The sequence below is a fragment of the Macrobrachium rosenbergii genome, chromosome 4 (genome assembly GCF_040412425.1).
Source record: "Macrobrachium rosenbergii isolate ZJJX-2024 chromosome 4, ASM4041242v1, whole genome shotgun sequence".
NCBI classification, from domain to species: Eukaryota; Metazoa; Arthropoda; class Malacostraca; order Decapoda; family Palaemonidae; genus Macrobrachium; species Macrobrachium rosenbergii.
In genome coordinates this window covers 17196896-17217500 of record NC_089744.1, presented here as the reverse complement: position 1 = coordinate 17217500, position 20605 = coordinate 17196896, and the positions used below count along the sequence as shown (strand labels likewise).

Sequence of the window (20605 nt, the reverse complement as noted above, 5' to 3'; positions counted from 1 at the left end):
GTAAAATTAGCTCCATAATGTTGGTCATTCGTTGAGATTATAAGTAATATTATAAAAAAAATGGAACTGTTAAAATCGAAATAACAAAATAACATGAAATATTTTCTGCGTTGAACAGATAATAATAATAATAATAATAATAATAATAATAATAATAATAATAATAATAATAATAATAATAATAATTTATGGTGAAAATGATAGCTACAGAAGTAAATAACGAAAAAAAAACTGTTTTCTTAGCCAGGATAAAGATTTTTATTGAATCGAGAACATTTAAACCCTCGTTTAGGTAACAACTGTAGTTCGTGAAAATCTTGTACGTTTCAGGAAGAAAATAAAAGGAAAATATTTGTGTGCCCTAAAATGTCAAGGAATAAAGTTTATGTCACTTTTTATTATGAAGAACCGAATGAAAAAATTATGGTTCTTCATTTCGGATCGTAGGCGTTTCAAGGAATTTGCTCTGGGTAAAAATAGGTACACTTACCATTCAAAGCATAGTATGTGAATGAATTCATTCATGTGCCATAAGTCTGTTGGGCTTTTGTTTGTTCGTAGGTTCAGAAGAATCTTGGAATATGAATAAACAAGTTTGAAATATTCCTTCAGGATCATTCTAAGAACTTCAGGCAAGAACCCTTTCTATCTAATTTCACTTACCGGTTTCGAGGCTTAATCTTCTTGACTTTTAACCTTTGTATAGTGTTTGTATATATTAACCTCATAATTCAAGGCTCAGTCTAAATTTGACAATGACGGGTTGTGGTGTTGCTCCATAGTTTCAGGGGAAGCATGTATAACATTCAAATCAAATCGACATAGCGAGTTAACTTAACTAGATTAACGAAAGTAGTATCAAAACTTGTCAATCTTTCATATATATATATATATATATATATATATATATATATATATATATATATATATATATATATATATATATATGTGTGTGTGTGTGTGTGTGTGTGTGTGTGTGTGTGTGTGTGTGTGTGTATTAACTAATAATACCAAAGAAAGGATAGTATAAAGGAAAAGAAAAGGACCGATACTGTAACATAATGAATGGAAAGTGTGTGTACATAAAAAGATTATATCGACATACAAAAATACATCGTGAACAGGAAAAGATTAAGAGGTAGAACACTGGGCTAATTGGCTAGGAACTTTTTTCTAGCTCGGCTTTCGACCACCAGTCGACCCAACTCAACCTGAGTTTAAGGAAAGGACATAGGGTAAGCAACCCCATCCCTATAGACTTGCTGAGAAGCTAATGCTTTGCCCTTTTGGCATCACTCCCTCAAAAGAGGAGAAATTAATATGATCAGTTAACGCATATATATATATATACTGTATATATATATATATATAGTATATATATATATATATATATATATATATATATATATATATATATATATATATATATATATATATATGTGTGTGTGTGTGTGTGTGTGTGCATATATATATATATATATATATATATATATATATATATATATATATATATATATATATATATATATATATATATATAGAGATAGAGAGAGAGAGAGAGAGAGAGAGAGAGAGAGAGAGAGATATATACAGACAGACAGACAGACAGACAGACAGACAGACAGACAGACAGACAGACAGACAAAGACAGAGTGACCAAAGCTGCACCACTTGTAAATCACCAGAAAATTAATTTTAGGAAAAAGAAATATTTCCTCACAGATGAAATTAGCAAGACGCGGTTATCTTAATCCCCATTCATCTCGCCCGAACGAAACGCAGTGAACATCCGTAATATCTGCCGTAATCTATCCAATCAGTCCATAAAATTTAAGCGCAAACCATGCGGATGTAATAGGTGGAAAATGACTGAAATATAACCCCCCTGATATATCCATTGAATGACATAAATTTAGAATCTTTTCTATTGGATATTTCGAATACATGAACTTTCACGGAGAGTGTGAATTTCATACATCCTCCATTTTTTCCCATAGATTTTCGCTCCCTTTCATTATTTATTGGATTATACTATCATTACTGTAGAGAAGAGAGGGGGATTGCACATATTCGGGTCGAGGGATGGAAGGGGTCTTTCCGTCATCTTTTTCGAATGGAGGTTTTTTATGAGATGAAATTGATGGCAAAAATAACTTTAATATGATGATGATGGTAAGGATTAGGATCGAGGAAATATATTAAAGACGTCTTGCACTGCTGCGCGAATTTGCTTTTGCACTCTCTCTCTCTCTCTCTCTCTCTCTCTCTCTCTCTCTCTCTCTCTCTCTCTCTCTCTCTCTCTCTCTCTCTCTACAATCCTTTAGGATTTCTAGAATGTTTGTGTTTGTAAGCCCTCGTTCCTGCGAGTACACTACGCGTTTGTTGATCTGAGATAGAGTCTGATTTCAGCGAAAAGTAATTATTTTACATACTCTGGCACCCAGAGAGAGAGAGAGAGAGAGAGAGAGAGAGAGAGAGAGAGAGAGAGAGAGAGAGAGAGGGGGTGTTTAAACTCATGCACAGACAAAGGGTTAGTAAGCAAGCTCATTTTCGGCCATGGACTGGTCATAACTTTGCACCCGTCGCTGTTCTCTCTCTCTCTCTCTCTCTCTCTCTCTCTCTCTCTCTCTCTCTCACTCGTAATTAGGGGGTTTATAAACTTTAAAGCTCTAACGTGGTGAAATATGCAGATGATAAAAAGTTCCTTAGAAACTAGTATTTTATCAAGACGTGTTCTGTTTGGTATAAACAGTAAAAATTAAACTTTTAAATTTCCAGCGAATAATGCCTTTAGAATATATATATATATATATATATATATATATATATATATATATATATATATATATATATATATATATATATATATATGTGTGTGTGTGTGTGTGTGTGTGTGTGTGTGTGTGTGTATGTATTGGGATGTATTTTTCTTGATACATCTAGATGAGCAAATCCATGCGAATCCATGCGAATGAATGATTGAGACCCAGTCTTTCAGTTATACAAGTGCTAATGGCACCACCAATAGAGGAGTCTTCTTTGTATCCAGTGCCAGTTAATTCCTCGCTAGTCGCGCGTTCACCCGTCGATATCGGTCTGTAGGAATTACCCTTGTTAGCATTTTGCATTTTTAAGGAGTGAAAGCGTTGTTACGTAGATTCACTAAGTTTATAATGCCTTTCAGAATGGGTTTTGGACAAGTGTCATTATTTCAGCGCGTAAGGTAAACGAAATTCCTCGCAACTGTGAGGTTGGTTGCGAATAAAATTCATAACTCAGTGGCTATACATACATACATACATACATACATACATACATACATACGAGGAAGAAGACTGCATGTCTTTGAAAATTTGTACTTTGTGAATTAAAGAATCTGGAATCTAAACCATTCCATCTTATTGAATCCTAATACGAGTAATATAAATATATACACACAATGAAATTGTATGGCTATTTTATGACACACACTCATACACATGCGCACTCGAGATGTGGGCTCGATTCACGCTACCGGACATCACAATTGCTTCATCTTTCTTGAACTAGGATCCAAGGCTTTGTACTAACAAACGTATCCAAAAAGCGCGAAGAATTCGAGAAGTTAAGTGTGCTTTGTGGCTATTATAATAACATACGTATCTGGTAAAAAAAGTGACCAGTATATATATATATATATATATATATATATATATATATATATATATATATATATATATATATATATATATATATATATATATATATATATATATATGTGTGTGTGTGTATTTGTGTGAGTGGGTGCGAATGAGTAGGGGCATTTGTCACATTATTTGTAATGGGCATTGTTCAGAAACTGATTATAAAACCGGGAACCCAATGATTTCACATTATAGCCTTCTTTGTCTTGATTAAGCAAAAAGAATGAAATGTTTTAGGGAAAGGCAAGAGAATAAGGCAGTTTTTATTTTTTTTTTTTTTTTGAAATGTTGAAATCTGTCTATTTATCATATAAAACCTTCCTTTCTCCCTTCACGCCGATGGAATTATCACCGTCCTCATCCCTTAATTAGAAGCTTATATAGATATGCCTCACCCACGCATAAATTGGTACCTGAGATTGTAAATTTTATCTGTCAGCCTGTCGACAGCGTTTCCTTCTTAATCGAGAAAACATTCCAGAAAGAAAGGAACGTGATTGGTGGAAGGATGACCCAGCCGTCGGTTTGAACTTTGACTCATCGTCCCACCTTATTTGGCTCTTAACGACTTTGGAGTCTCCGCCTCGATTTTTATTACTTTTGGTTTTTCTGTCACTTCAAGCGATTAGTGAAAACCATTTTCTCGTCCATTTTTCTTTATCTTGTTTGGTCTGTTTTGGATTGTGCATATTTTGGCCTTATAGATACTTAAAAACATGCTTCTTAAGCATTGTGCACGCATGATTGTAAATAACTTGTGTTGCTAACGATTCATATAAAAAAAAAAAAAAAAACATTCTCACGTGTTTTGTCACGTCCTGGTTCACTTTCCTAAACTATTTATTGACCACAACGTATTTGCCCACATAATCCTCCGTCTTAGTGTCTGGTAAACCGAATGGTCAAGTATTAACAAACACTGGCGAGTTAGATCCAACAGACGTTCTTTGTCGAAAATTTTATGATATTCTTCAGGGAATTACTTCCGTAAGAACCTTCAATCTTTCTAATAAATTTAAATTTTTAGGCATGTCCAGAAGCCAGTATTAAGTGTATTCTGTGATTTTCTGATTAGTCGGAAAACTTTGCCATGAATCCCTCAAGATTATCTTGAATCCAGATTAAGTAGATCTCAGGGATCCAGGCAGGCCTCTGCCGTGAACCTTTCTTTGTTTCACAGCTTTCTCTTTTTTCTGGCATGGTAGACTTATAGCTCAGCACGAGTTTTAACGGTGTAAAGCCATCTGAAGTTGACACCAAACAAATACACATACATCGATAAAAATTTCTATATATATATATATATATATATATATATATATATATATATATATATATATATATATAGAGAGAGATAGAGAGAGAGAGAGAGAGATAGAGAGAGAGAGAGAGAGAGAGAGAGAGAGAGAGAGAGAGAGAGAGAGAGAGAGAGCGCGTTTATAATGGTTGTATTCATAAATAGTCTCTCTCTCTCTCTCTCTCTCTCTCTCTATATATATATATATATATATATATATATATATATACAGAGAGAGAGAGAGAGAAGAGAGAGAGAGAGAGAGAGAGAGAGAGAAACTGCTTATGAATGTAACCATTATAAACGCTACTTGTTCATTTCTTTTGCACAGTTTTCAAGTTTGTATCTCCCCTAATGTCAAATATCAAAAACGAACAGCTCCTACAGAAATCAGAAAATATAACCGCCATTCGAGCTCATTTCTCAGGTCGGCACTTTTTCCTTTTTTAAGTTACCAATTGAAAGGGTGGAGCTGTTTGTTGTTGTGGGAAAGGGGTGGGTGGGTTGGGGTTGGGGTTGGGGGAGGGAATTGTAGTACTGAGGCAAAATACCCTGAGGTAAAAGATGTCAATACCTGAAAACTTAGGATTTATGGTTTAAAGGACCCTCATTCAGCTCGCTGAGGTCAGTATCTGTTTACCAGCTGACAAGTGAGGTGGCTAAATAGTGAGAGTGTGATTTTTTTTTTCGACGCGTGTTCTGTCGATGCAAATGAATTGTTTAATGAATTCTCCCGAGTATATTCTCCCACATGAAATGTCTGGCGGTAATTATTGGCATTACGGGTAAGAGTTTAACATTTTTGCTGTATTTTCAATCATTCAGACCCCGATCTTGAATTTGCTTGCTCGTGATTCGAAATTTCAATGGCACTACAAATTGTAATTGAATTATCGAAAGATGAACGATAAGACCTGTTTGTATCCGAATTGATTCTAATTTTAAGGAAACGATGAGGAATTTATTGGCATTCTTTAGATGAGTAGTGAGGCATGATACAGAGAAAACCTCACGGACTTTATTATAAAGTTACAGAAACTTTGATAAAACTTTCTTAGGGGAGTCTGTTTTAATGAGACCCGTATGTAGGTATTATCAACGTGCAGAATTTGTATCCGATGTAATAAGAATTATAACGGAAAGCCATATCTGCTTGGTTTTTATTTTGGCCAGCAAATCAAGCTACTTTTCTAGGAAGACATTTTCATTTTCGGGCCGATGGGGGAAGATTGGTACAGGGACGTCATTTCAGATTTTTGATGGGGGGTGGGGGGGCGAAGGTGGTTTGGCGAGTGAATCGAGCCTAATCACCTGGGGTTTTTTTGATTTTGAGCTGTTTTATGTGATTTTTAAAGCACATAAAATAGATAAATATAACTTAATGTGATGACACATTTCAATTTCGGTAAGAATAATGGAAAACCAGCTGCTGTTACTTCTTGGGGCTTGGTGGGGTGAGGGGGGGCAAGTTGAGGCTTTGGGGGGGGCAACTTGAGTCTTGGGGAGTTCCCCCAGCCCCCTAAGTGACACCCTTGGATTGGTAAAGAATTGCACTTTTCGTCTAGATACTGTTGCTAGCGATGCAACAAGCTTCAGTAGCCAGTAGTGTCAAGAGTGATTATGATGATTCCTGTTGCATAGGTCAAAATCTCCCTTTTGGGGGGGGGTTGGGGGCTGGAAGGAGGAAACATGCATAATCCACACAAAAAAGCTAAAAAATATTTCTTACTATTTAGATTTTACTCCTACTATTTCGTCGTGATCTTAGTTTTAGCTGAACAGCATGGAAATTAAAGGCTCCAAAAATGAGTCTCTAATATCAGTTACAATATTCCACTCTGATAATGTCTATGAGTTCTTTTAATTTTGATCCAGGTCGATGCCTACAGACACGCTTAGCGCTGTACGATTCTCAGGCCATCTCTACTTAAATTAGTTCATATTCGCTTCAAGTTTTTTTTTTTTTTTGTATGGATATTGCCTTCCCATAGTTTAATTCCTTCAGAAGACCTTTTTCCATTGCATACTTGGGCATATTATTCCCTTGGGAGGGCTGAAGCGGAGGTGAGCTCCGGACATTCTTGTTCCTTAAACATCCCCTAAATGTACTAACTGCCTCACTTAATGCCATTCCCACCCCATTTACAAAACTACGAACTGCTATTACGAATTCGTGAATAAAGGATCTTATTGAGAAACTTCTGCAGCTTCCGGAGTTGAGATCGCGGCACTACAGACTCTCTCTCTCTCTCTCTCTCTCTCTCTCTCTCTCTCTCTCTCTCTCTCTCTCTCTCATTCAGAACGAGGTAAGAGGCCAATTGCCTCGGAAGTTTAGAATAGGAATTTACCTGGACTTGAACAACACGCTTCAAAGGCGTTGGTATATCTAGTAATTTAACTTACCTGCCAGAGCACTTTGAAGCTACTTTGTCTAGAAAGTGACAGTTTCAAGGGATTTGAGCAAGCTTATGTACTTAATTATACCCTGTATCATGTATCAGTTGCTTTAAATCGATACCGAAAAATTGTAGTGGTGATGTAACCTGAGCCGTTAGTATTTCTTACAAACAATTTCAAAAGACAAAACACACAAACACACACTTACGAAAAACGTCTCCCTTTGCTTTTATTGTAAAGAATCACATCGGTCGCGATCATATGATTTCAGTTTACATTTCTTAAAATGGTCTTTAACCATTATTAAGAAAGACCGAAAAGTCTTTTCTCGTGAAATGAGGATCATTGTTGTAGATAACCAGTTATATTGCACAGTTTTTTGTTTTCAATTCAGAAAGACATTCACAGCACTTATCAGAGATAAAGACTAAGTAGTTTTTTGTTTTAGTAAACTCCATTATGTTTGCTGTTAACAAGTGGCCTTGACGATTCGAACTAGAAAGGAAATGAAACTGAACGATGAAGGAAAATACACAAGGTAAATCTTAGAGATCATATATAAGAAATTCCAATATAAAATAAGCAAGGGGTTCGATGCTCGACAGGTTCGGACAGGAAATTAAGAGTAGGCCAGGTCGTAAATCATCTTAATGAATCATTCTAAAAAGGCCAGTCGTTAACCCTTTTTTATGGCAGGGGCAAGGATTTTTTTGGGAGGCTGTTATATCCCGTATTAAGGAACTGACCGAGGTTTTCATCTTGTAAGGTATGGCATAAACATACAATAGCATTTAGTACTTTTAGTTCCGTTGCCAAATTTGTTTTCCAGATAGTTAAATGAGTTATATGGAAACCACACGCGCAAATATAAGATTCGATCATGCTGGCTGTGAAGAAGCCACGGAGCGCCCTGTTCAATTTAGTTTCGTTGGTCTTTATGTTTTTAATATATTAATCCAGATAGTATGGGAGGATTTGAAGTTCGATCTAGCGAGTGCTTTCACGCCGATACCAACAGAAGCTTATCTGAAAGGGCTACAACACTGGATAGTGAACAAGGTGAAGTATTGGAACAGATATGGTAGTTCACGATTATTGAGCTAATTTGATGCAGAATGATACAGCTTCCTTATCTGCCCATAATGAAATACGCACAACTTCTTCCTTGAACGTTAATTCTTTAATGGCAAAAAATAACATCAAGAATGAGACCGCGTCCCAGGACCACTGGGGTATTATTTTGTCACTAAGGTTTATATTCATTTTGTGGAAAACCGATGGTCTTGTTAATGATGAATATACGAGGATTTTGTCCACCGTTATAATATGCTAACTCCGAGAGAGCCGACGCTTAATTTGCTGAATATTCTGTTAATGAAAGTAAGTATTCTGTATTAGGATGTAATATTCACGAAGGCTCTGCTACTTAAGAGATTACCAAGAAAGCAAAGGGGTTATGTACTATTAATGTAAGTACACAACCAAACATTACACACATATATATATATATATATATATATATATATATATATATATATATATATATATATATATATATATATATATATATATATATATATATATATATATATATGGAGTGTGTATGCATGCGCCTCTAACCAGTTTCTACAAGAAAAAGGACATTGAGTTCGAGGTTGGTCTTAATCTTATGAGGCACAGCTGTCTAGAATTATCCCAGGTACTGGATTAACCAGAGGGCAAAAAAAAAAAAATTTTTTTTGACAAGAATTACTGATACCCTTGGTTTTCCTTTCAGCCTCATCCGAACACCTTATGCAGAATGAAATTAAAGGGCGTATATGTATCTAGAAAGAATATATATGTATGTATATATATCTTTCTAGATACATATACGTCCTTTAATTTCATTCTGCATAAGGTGTTCGGATGAGGTTGAAAGGAAAACCAAGAGTATCTGTAATTCTTCTCTTTTATTACCCCTCTGGTTAATCCAGTACCTGGGATAATTCTAGACAGCTGTCCCTTATAAGAAGACCAACCTCCAACTCAGTGTCCTCTTCTTGTAGAAACTGGTTAGAGGCATATACATATACACATACACATATATATATATATATATATATATATATATATATATATATATATATATATATATATATATATATATATATATATATATATATATATATATATATATATATATATATATATATATATATATATATATATTTATATATATATATATATATATATATATATATATATATATATATATATATATATATATATATATATATATATATATATATATATATATATATATGTATGTGTGTGTAAGAGATATTCGAAGGAGATTTAAAAGAGAAACTAAAGGTCATCAGTAATTGTAGTTAATGATTTTGGCCTTTCTTTGGGTAATCCAGTACCTGGGATAATCCAAGGCAACAGTTGTCCGTGATCTCAAATAGATTTGTCCCCACTTACTGGGTTCGCTTGTCAAAACAAGTTTTGGATATAAATTTGAAGAAAGGCAGATAACGCCCTTTCTTATTGGACTAAATGGTATTCTCGCCCTCTTGGAAGAAAAGGACTTCGTAGTTTATTTCCCATCTGAATATAAGGCTGTAGTGACAACCGCCATAACTAAAAGTGTGAGAATGTCAAGAAGTTAAAAGGTCATCGTCTCATCCGAATTCAAAAGATTTTGGTGACATGGGTATCCAAATTGTTTAAGGAATTGTTACCGGCTCATCATTTAGCGTACTTTACGGGCTACCAAAAATTCATAAGGAAGATATTCCTCTTAGACCTATTATGTTGTTATAATATCTCTAAATTTACTGTAACACTTTTAAATGAGATTTCAGTATCACAGTTCGCCATTAAAAATGGGTACGAGTTTCAACAGGTTATTGTCCAACAAGAGGGTGACCTCTTTGTGACAAGTTTTGACGTTGAAGCTTTGTTTACCAATGTCTCGGTCTCAGAAACTATTGAAATTATTCTTAACAAAATCTTTAGAGATGATGATATATTTCATGGTTTTAGTAGAAGCCTTTTTAAGTCCTTACTTGAGCTTGCAGTGCAAGACATAGTTTTTATTTTGAATAATGCTCTCTAATTGCAGGTCGAGGGAGTAGCTATGGGTTCCCCTTTGGGCCCGTTGTTTGCTAACTTCTTCATGAGTCATTTGGGAGAAGAATTTTTAAATAATTGCCCAGCCCAGTCTAAGCCGGTTCTGTATAAACGATATGTTGATGACACTTTTGCCCTGTTCACTTACCCTTGGCAGTGTCATGAATTTCTTGATTTTATTAATTCTGTACATCCCAATATGAAATTTACTATTTAGACTAAACAACAAAATTCGTTATCCTTTTTGGATGTAAAAATCACTAGAGATCAGCATGCCTTTAGGACTCTGTTTATCGTAAGAATACGTTTACAGGCTTGGGCAGTAACTATTTTAGCTCTTGTTTTTATTCGTTTAAAATTAATTCTGGTACATCGAGCTCTCAAATATACCTCTGGTCCAATTTTCATTCAGAAATTGATTATATATCAAAGTTTTTTTCGGCTAATTCATACCCTCAATTCTTAGTCCAGAAAATAATTAATAATATGCCTACTAAATATATGTCTCTTCCCTCTGAAAACTTTAATGTTCGTAAATTGAACATATATGCTGTTATTCCCTTTACTCACTCGGATAAATTACGCTCAAAAATAAAAAAGTATCATTGAAAGAGAAATAGGTTTTTTAAAATTAAATTTGATTCTTACGAATCCAAAAAAGGCTGGAAAATTTTTCTCCTAAAGGATAAGTTACAGGATTTTATGCGGTCCAGCATTATTATCAAATAAATTTGAATGCCCAAGATGTCCTGGTACTAAAGTTGCTTCCAGTAAAAGACTGTTGCAAGTCCGCTATTACAGCCACTTAGGACTCAGTTATCGTACAGGTTCCCGTATATCCAACCCAGAACTTTCTAGCATTAGAACACATCCTGCTAAATGTAAAATTCATGTTGAAAAAAAACATTTTTCGATTCTCAGTCTACATCTCAAACTGCCTTTTTAACTACCCTTGAGTCATTATATATAAAGCACCTGTCCCCTAATTTAAATATTAACACTTATGCGGCTTCTCTCTCTCCGGGCATTGACGTTTCTTCAGGCCTTTCTTCCCTCTTGCGTTGTATTGAAAGGTATTTTAATTTTCTTAAACCTGGTGAATTTTAATATGTTTTTTTTAATAAAAGTTGCAGCTTTTATGTTAACTTTGTTATAAATTTTTTTTTACTGTCAGTAGAATAATTGTTATTTTAACTTCAGTTTACACTGCTGTTTAAAATTTATTGCAGACTGATGATGTGCAAAGGATTGCACGAAACATTTCTTAATAAAGAACCTTGAAGACTTCTTGTCTTACGGATCTCCTGATGATGATATATATATATATATATATATATATATATATATATATATATATATATATATATATATATATATATATATATATATATATACGATGGTTTACTGGATAAGTCACTGTTTGTTTCAGCAGTTTATCTTCAGCACCTAATAATATCACCTATGCTAATTCTGTCATATCCCGTCACAGTGTGGGACTCGGACGGGCGCACTTCGAGAAGCAGCCCCCGAGCAACCTGAGGAAATCCAACTTCTTCCACTTCGTCATCGCCCTCTACGACCGTGCTGGACAGCCCATCGAAATCGAACGAACGGCCTTCCTGGGATTCATTGAAAAAGACCAAGTAAGTCTCACTGTTGCCCCTAGGTTGATGCAAAAGCAGATAGAGTAATCACTGTTTTGACAGCATGCAGATAATCACTGTTTTGGCAGTATACTTCGATCGTGAAGTTTGCTCCAGTTTATTTGATTTTCTTTCACCTTTGGTTGGTCTTGACTGCGTTACTTAGAGAAGTTCAGTAACGCTGTGACAACATCGTGTTCTCTGCATAAGTGTCTTACCTCTCACTTAATTCATTCATGTTTTGTACGTTTGGTAAACCGCTTGGATTTTATACTTGATGAAATACTGCAACTGTAAAATAATGGAAGCGTTATTATAGAAGTTGTTAATACTCTGTTATTCATATAGAAGACGAACGAGAGAGAGAGAGAGAGAATTTTGTCTTGATACTGAATCTGCCTCAAGGCAGGATTTCCTCAAATTTATTTCCAATAAATGCCATTCAAATGCCAATCCTGGATCACCTCGATCGAAGCAGTTACTTGATGCTTCCATTGTATCGGCGTCGTTCTCCTCTCCTTGGCATTTAAAGACGCCTTTGAAGGTTGGAGGAATTCCTCCTCGTCAGTGAGGTTATTCATTGGCAGGTTTCCTCATTTTTGATGAGCTCATACTTGGAATTTCTTACAGAGGCGGGACTCGGAAGGAGTATGAGAAGTATATTTTCATACTTGGAATTTCTTACAGAGGCGGGACTCAGAAGGAGTATGAGAAGTATATTTTCATACTTGGAAATTTTTACAGAACCGGGACGCAGAGTATGAGAAGTATATTCGAGAATATACAAGGAAAGCGAAGTACATAATTCTTAATAATTTCCGTTGTTCCTTGTTAGTTTTTTTTTTCCTATAAATGGCTATTTAAGTTTGCCAAATGAGCCTTGAGTTTTCGTGCGTCACAAAGAATACGATGTACGTTAATCAGGTCTTGAAAAGATTATGTACAACGTAAATACTGGAGATTTGATTGATTTTCGCCTCAAGTACTGTACCTTTGATGGTTTTTCGCTTTTTCGTGTCTAATTTGCATTCTGGGTTAATTGAAGTAGTTTACGTAATAGAAAGACCCGCCCAGTCGGAATTTTTACGTCACAACGTATTAGTCATCAAGACTATATATCAAACAAAGTTAAGCCGATTTTTAAAAATTTACTTTTGCTTGTTTGAGAGATGCGGACACACACATTATGTATGTATGTATATGCGTATATATATGTGTGTGTATATATATAAATATATATATATATATATATATATATATATATATATATATATATATATATATATATATATATATATATATATATATATATATATATATATATATATATATATATATATATATATATATATATATATATATATAATATTTAATAGAGATGTCTTCTGATTGTCGAGTGTTATTTACGGATGTGATTGCTAGCCCATCTACAAAGAGCCCAGCTACAGTCGACAAACTCTCAAGTACGCACCTAACTGCCTAGATCAACAGAGATACTATGGGGGCTTCACATAACGGGCCTAAGTGGTCTAACGTCTTCCGGGGATATTATCCGTCCCTTCTCCCAGTGCCCTGAATATATATATATATATATATATATATATATATATATATATATATATATATATATATATATATATATATATATATTTAGTGGGAAATAAATTTGACGCTTAAATATTATCAATTCGTCTTCTATTGTTCCGTTTTGCTTTGTTTTTCAGCATTGTCCTTCTAACTGAGCTAAACACGAGGGAGCACATTAGTTTCCGTGGCAGTGCTGATATCGACTGGTTATTAAGAGCTGAAAAATTTAATTTAAATACCAAAGGACGATTTTCCACATTTCTTACCTTTAGATTCCCTAGGGAAAGTTTTTTTTCTATCATTTCATCTTTCTAAGTATTCCTAAATAATAAATTCGTTTTAATATGTCGTAAAGCGAAGAGTATTATTTTTATGGCTACATTTTAATGAGAAGGAGATTTGTTTATAAAATATACGGTTCTCTGCCTGAAAGTCATAGAAGAACGGTTCAAACGATTTATAACGCTCAGCAAATCAGGTCAGCGTTATGTGACCTTTAGCCGTTACAATAATGATAGAAAGCTGACATACCATGTCGACATTGTTTGATACCAGGAGAGAGAGAGAGAGAGACAGACAGACAGAGAGAGAGAGAGATGTCAGCTTTGTGCTTATCATGGTTTTAATATTCAAGAGAACGCTTAATCACTTTGGCAATATTTGTACTGATTCTAAATTTGATTCCGTATAGGAGGAATTTAGGTTTATATAAGACCCACACCCTGAACTAAATCATCCGTATTTCAGACCGCAGTTTATTGGTCAGATTTTAAAAAGCCAACGATTCTCTCTCCCTACCGCTCTTCCCTCCCTTAAGCACTCCCCCCTCCCACTCCCCCACCCTCGCCACCCCCTCGGTACTCGACCTGACCAATGAGGTAGGGCGCGGAGGTCGCTCACTCACACTTAGACCAGATAATGGCTCTGGCCACAATTACCTCCCATGATTATGCAATTACGACTGGGGGATAACTCTTTACCTGCTTATTATAAAAGCAAAATCACTGGCACTCCAAAATTACCTTCTCTTCTCCCCCACCCTTATTCTCCCTTCTCTCTCTTTCTCCTCCTCCTCCTCCTCCTCCTCCTCCTCTCGTTCTTCTTCCTCCTCTCTCATCTTCTGCGTTGTTCACAATCGAGTCCTACGAGTTTGGTTGGCTTTAAGGTCTGCTGGCTCTGAAAGCAAATGGAATTTGCCGATTTTTGTCCCAGAGTTGTTTCGGGATATTATGTATGGTCTAATAAATGCAGTTTTTATATTATTATATAGGAAGTTATGACCATCATATATATATATATATATATATATATATATATATATATATATATATATATATATATATATATATATTAATATTATTTACATACATACATACATTATATATATATATATATATATATATATATATATATATATATATATATATATATATATATATATATATATATATATATATATATATATATATATATATATATATATATATATATATATATATATATATATATATATATATATATTTACATACATACATATATATGTATGTATATATATGTGTGAGTGTGTGTGCATATGTATGTGTGAGTGTGATGCTCGCGCGTAATTGCTGTTTATCAAGGTTACACCATCCTCCCGCCATTAAAATGCAAGTTGGTTATCAATACATGGACACACCCTTATTATGCGTATTTAATTGAATGAGATAAATGCATTTACCTCAGTTCATAAAGAGCGTAACAAGCGGTAAAATCTACAGTTAACATCTTTCCCGATATGATATTAAATAAACCCAGCTGCGAAAATTACACCTTTACCCATAATACGGAGTCCCTTCGGAGATAATGAATATGAGAGGGGATTTTAAAGAAGTCAAAATCGAAAAGTAATTGGGTATTATAACCGTGGACAGGGAGAGAGAGAGAGAGAGAGAGAGAGAGAGAGAGAGAGAGAGAGAGAGAGAGAGAGTGCATCCCCTTTGGAGTGGCACGCGGCAGACCGTATTTCCCCCATCTACCGGCAAGTAAGTCAACTAGTTAATTACGGCTAAATATGTTCATTACATAGGAGTACAGGCCGTATACATCATTGTTTCATCTCTGGTATTAAATTACCCTGGCTTTGTTATTAAATCGAGGTTGGAGTGTTTCGTTTTTAGCTCTGATAGGGCTCTCGTTTAGCTTAAAGAGGCGTATGGCGGGATTTGAGGCTCTCTCTCTCTCTCTCTCTCTCTCTCTCTCTCTCTCTCTCTCTCTCTCTGTTTTTTAGCCACGGTGCCTACATTGTAGCATGTTCCAAACCTCCTGAGGCCAGTAAGTCTCTGATTCCTCTTCAGAGATAAGGAGTTAGCTGTAAACGGTTTAAGAAAAAGAGGAAAAAAAATGTCAAAATATCTTTTATGAGAGAGCAGCTGTGTGAAAGATATTCCCCTCCCCCACACACACGCACACCCCCACCGTATTTTGTTTTTTTTTTGGTATTTCTTGTTGGCATTATGTTTACATGGGAGGTAAACATTGTCTATTTTCTTTTTGCATGGAAGACACGAACCAAATTAAGATAATTTCAAGTTAGATAATCATCATTGTTTTTTTTATCATTATTGTTTAACCATTCTTACTTCCATTGGAGGCCATATTTCCGAATATTAAAACAATTCTGTACTGTTTGCATTTATTCACACATTAAATGTTTCTTTTATTCTGCATTTCCAGGAACCGGAAGGACAGAAGACTAACAATGGCATCCATTACAGACTACAATTGCTGTATGCAAATGGTAAGAAGGTCTTTCTTTGTATCCCTCTTAATATTAGATTATTTGTATTATTCTTGCGACCTCTTTAAACAACGTCGAATTACTTTTATTCTAGGCTAAAATAATTTTTTTTACAATTGTTATTAGAAATGATGAACTGAGTATAGCATTGTACTTTAGGATATATTTCCAAAACATGATGTCTGGAAACTCGAATCATGGCGTGATTTAACAGAAAACCACATATACTAAAGATATCTCAATAACAAGTGTTTAGATGGTAACTTGAGGAAGTTTACACAATTAAGAAAGTTAAGAATTAGTTTACTCTGAAGAGCAGAAAAGCATCATAATTCATTTTGACAGACGTCCACTGTAAATATTCATTGCTCATTTGTTACTCTGACTCCTGGTCCGTTATCACCTGGTGGTATCTATCTTAGTTTTCATTGTTTTTACATTTTTCATTCTTTGTTCACTTCCAACTTATCTCGTACATTTGCACAAACTCATTCCCAATTGGGGTCGGTACAGATCTCGATCATCCATTCGGTCCGCATCGGGGCCTCGGTCTATTTTTTAGAATAAATCCCTTTCCAGACTCCGCCAAACCCGCAGGAGAATCCTGTCGTTGACCTCTCTCTCTCTCTCTCTCTCTCTCTCTCTCTCTCTCTCTCTCTCTCTCTTTCTCTTTTCTCGGTCCACGTCTTTTCGGAAGGCGGTGTCGTTGATATCTGGAAGACAGCCTCTCCCCTTCCTTCCCCTCCCTTCCTCTCTCTCTCTCTCTCTCTCTCTCTCTCTCTCTCTCTCTCTCTCTCTCTCTCTCGGTCCACGTCTTTTCGGAAGACAGCCTTTCCCCTTCCTTCCCCTCCCCTTCCTCTCTCTCTCTCTCTCTCTCTCTCTCTCTCTCTCTCTCTCTCTCTCTCTCTCTCTCGGTCCACGTCTTTTCGGAAGGCGGTGTCGTTGATGTCTGGAAGACAGCCTCTCCCCCTTCCTTCCCCTCTCTCTCTCTCTCTCTCTCTCTCTCTCTCTCTCTCTCTCTGTCCACGTCTTTTCGGAAGGCGGTGTCGTTGATATCTGGAAGACAGCCTCTTCCCATCCCTTCCTCTCTCTCTCTCTCTCTCTCTCTCTCTCTCTCTCTCTCTCTCTCTCTCTCTCTCTGTCCACGTCTTTTCGGAAGGCGGTGTCGTTGATATCTGGAAGACAGCCTCTCTCTCTCTCTCTCTCTCTCTCTCTCTCTCTCTCTCTCTCTCTCTCTCTCTCTCTCTCTCTCTCTGTCCACGTCTTTTCGGAAGACGGTGTCGCTGATATCTGGAAGACAGCCTCTCCCTCTCTCCTCTCTCTCTCTCTCTCTCTCTCTCTCTCTCTCTCTCTCTCTGTCTCACCACGTCTTTTCGGAAGACGGTGTCGTTGATATCTGGAAGACAGCCTCTCCCCCTTCCTTCCCTCTCCCTCTCTCCCTCTCTCTCTCTCTCTGTCCACGTCTTTTCGGAAGGCAGTGTCGTTGATAGACAGCCTCCCCTATCCGTCTCTCCCTCTCTCTCTCTCTCTCTCTCTCTCTCTCTCTCTCTCTCTCTCTTCTTCTCATGGGCAGCACATCTCTATATCTGGATCAGACAAGATCCTGGTGCTTAGCTCTCTCTCTCTCTCTCTCTGGCGCAGGAGGAGGTGTGGGAGCAGCAGAAAGGACGTTGGGAATCTTGGGTGCCAGGATGTTTCATCCTGTTGCTCAATTTGAATCGGATTAGTTTAACGGCGGGTTTCCAAAAATGACCTCTGCTGCCAGGAACCCACTGTTATTATTATTATCTATTATTATTATTATTATATTATTATCCTTATTATTATTATTATTATCAGTTATTATCTTGGCGCAGGAGGAGGTGTGGGAGCAGCAGAAAGTCACGTTGAAAATCTTGGGTGCCAGGATGTTTTATCCTGTTGCTCTTGTTTGAATCGGATTAGTTTAACGGCGGGTTTCAAAATGACCTCTGCTGCTAACCCACTTATTATTATTATTATTATTATTATTATTATTATTATTATTATTATTATTATTATTATTATTATTATTATTATCTATGGTGCATCACTATACTACGGCCGGAAACAGTCATTGAAAATTGCAATTACTTTAATTTTTTTGTTTGTCTTGTTTCAAACTACAGTTTTTGCTTATATATACAAAATCGCGGCTAATTATTATTATTATTATTATTATTATTATTATTATTATCTATGGTACACTATCTACATCTATACTACGGCCGGAAAGTCATTGAAAATCCGTGATTACTTTAATTTTTTATTTGTCATGTTTCAAACTTCAGTTTTTGCCCATATACAAAATCGTGGCCGATTATTATTATTTTTATTATTATTATTATTATTATTATTATTATTATTATTATTATTATTATTATTATCTATGGTGCACATCTATACTACGGCCGGAAACAGTCATTGAAAATCCGTAATTACTTTAATTTTTTTTATATGTCATGTTTCAAACTACAGTTTTTGCTTATATACAAAATCGTGGCCGTTTATTATTATTATTATTATTATTATTATTATTATTATTATTATTATTATTATCATCATCTATGGTGGACATCTATACTACGGCCGGAAAGTCATTGAAAATCCGTGATTACTTTAATTTTTTTATTTGTCTTGTTTCAAACTACTGTTTTTGCGTATATACAAAATCGTGGCCGTTTATTATTATTATTATTATTATTATTATTATTATTATTATTATTATTATTATTATTATTATTATTATTATCTATGGTGCACATCTATACTACGGCTGGAAAGTCATTGAAAATCCGTGATTACTTTAATTTTTTTATTTGTCTTGTTTCAAACTACTGTTTTTGCCTATAAACAAAATCGCGGCTTATTATTATTATTATTATTATTATTATTATTATTATTATTATTATTATTATTATTATTATTATTATTTGTCAGTTAATTCCCACGATGCAACCACCCTTTTTAACAGGACATGCTTAAGAGAGGGTCTTCTTCTTCTTCTTCTTCTTCTTCTTCTTCTTCTTCTTCTTCTTCTTCTTCTTCTTCTTCTTCTTCTTCTTCTTCTTCTTATTATTATTATTATTATTATTATTATTATTATTACTATTGATATAGATATCAGGTCCGTGCAACGTACTGGCTATGTTGCAACCGAAATGATAATAGCTTCTAAAACTAGAATCGAAGGAACTCGAGAAAAGTATTCTTTCAGACCCTGACCTGAAGTTTCGGGTCCATAAGTAATTGCTTTACGTTCGCGTGAAATAAACAAATGCCTCGGTTCCGTTCGGAAGTTTATTTCTGTTCATTTCTTTTCCTCCCGATTCATACGATGCCGATACCTCGTTCCATGTTTTCTGTTGCGCTTTCTTCACGTCCTCAGTCATTTTTATTGTCGTAGTCGTTTCTTTGCATTTGTTTTCAAAAGCTGAACCGAAGGAATTTTCTCCTTTGCTTGTTACATACCATTTTGGACACTCCATCAGTTTGAAATAGCGAAGTAGTTATCATTGTCATTTCTTTGCTTATTTTTTTTGTTTTGTTTTGATAAGCCGGACTGGGGAGAATGTTCTTTAACACTGTATACCATTTTGGACACTCAAACAGTAAATTATGAAAATATTGGTCACCCTTGTTGTACTGTGGTTTGAATATGTCTAGTAGCCTATACATAAGGCGAGTTCCAGGGTCTTTGGTGAGACATGTCTCAAGTTTCACGTCTGTAGTTCAGATCCATGTCTGAATTTACATCGCTTAGCCACAGTAAAAGTTAGTGCTCGGTAATTAGTAATTCACAATTTGATTGCCTGTTATGTGGGACCGATTTGTAGCCTAACAAGAATTTGATACCTTGGGCTACGTTGAAGCCTTCTTGCTATAAGGTTACCACAGTCTTGCATTCTTCATTCCCTATGATTTATTTATTTATTATCTTTTAGTCACCCCATTCCTTGCTCAATTTTTTTTCGCATATAAGATTTCAGGGTTGTGGTGGTCTGCAGTGAAGTAAAATATTTTGGCTTGTTTCTCAAGAGTGCGCACTGTGTTTGCTAATTATGACTAACGGTACATTTAAAAAAAA

At 35.3% G+C, this 20605-nt stretch overlaps 1 protein-coding gene across 9 annotated transcripts in view; it reads left to right on the top strand.

The window, feature by feature from the left end:
* kn (EBF transcription factor knot) overlaps positions 1-20605 on the top strand; it is a 226617-nt gene that overhangs the window by 18889 nt on the left and 187123 nt on the right. For 8 of the 9 annotated variants that reach the window (XR_010850709.1, XR_010850705.1, XM_067090293.1 and 5 more), the window contains exons 2-3: positions 11984-12137; positions 16437-16500. Coding sequence is in view for 7 of the 9 variants with exons in the window: in XM_067090293.1 (XP_066946394.1) it covers positions 11984-12137; positions 16437-16500 (218 nt within the window). In the remaining 2 variants the exon portion in view is untranslated. Of the gene's footprint in view, positions 1-5603; positions 5766-11983; positions 12138-16436; positions 16501-20605 lie in introns of those variants that run through there. The other variant, XM_067090275.1, reaches the window with a different exon arrangement.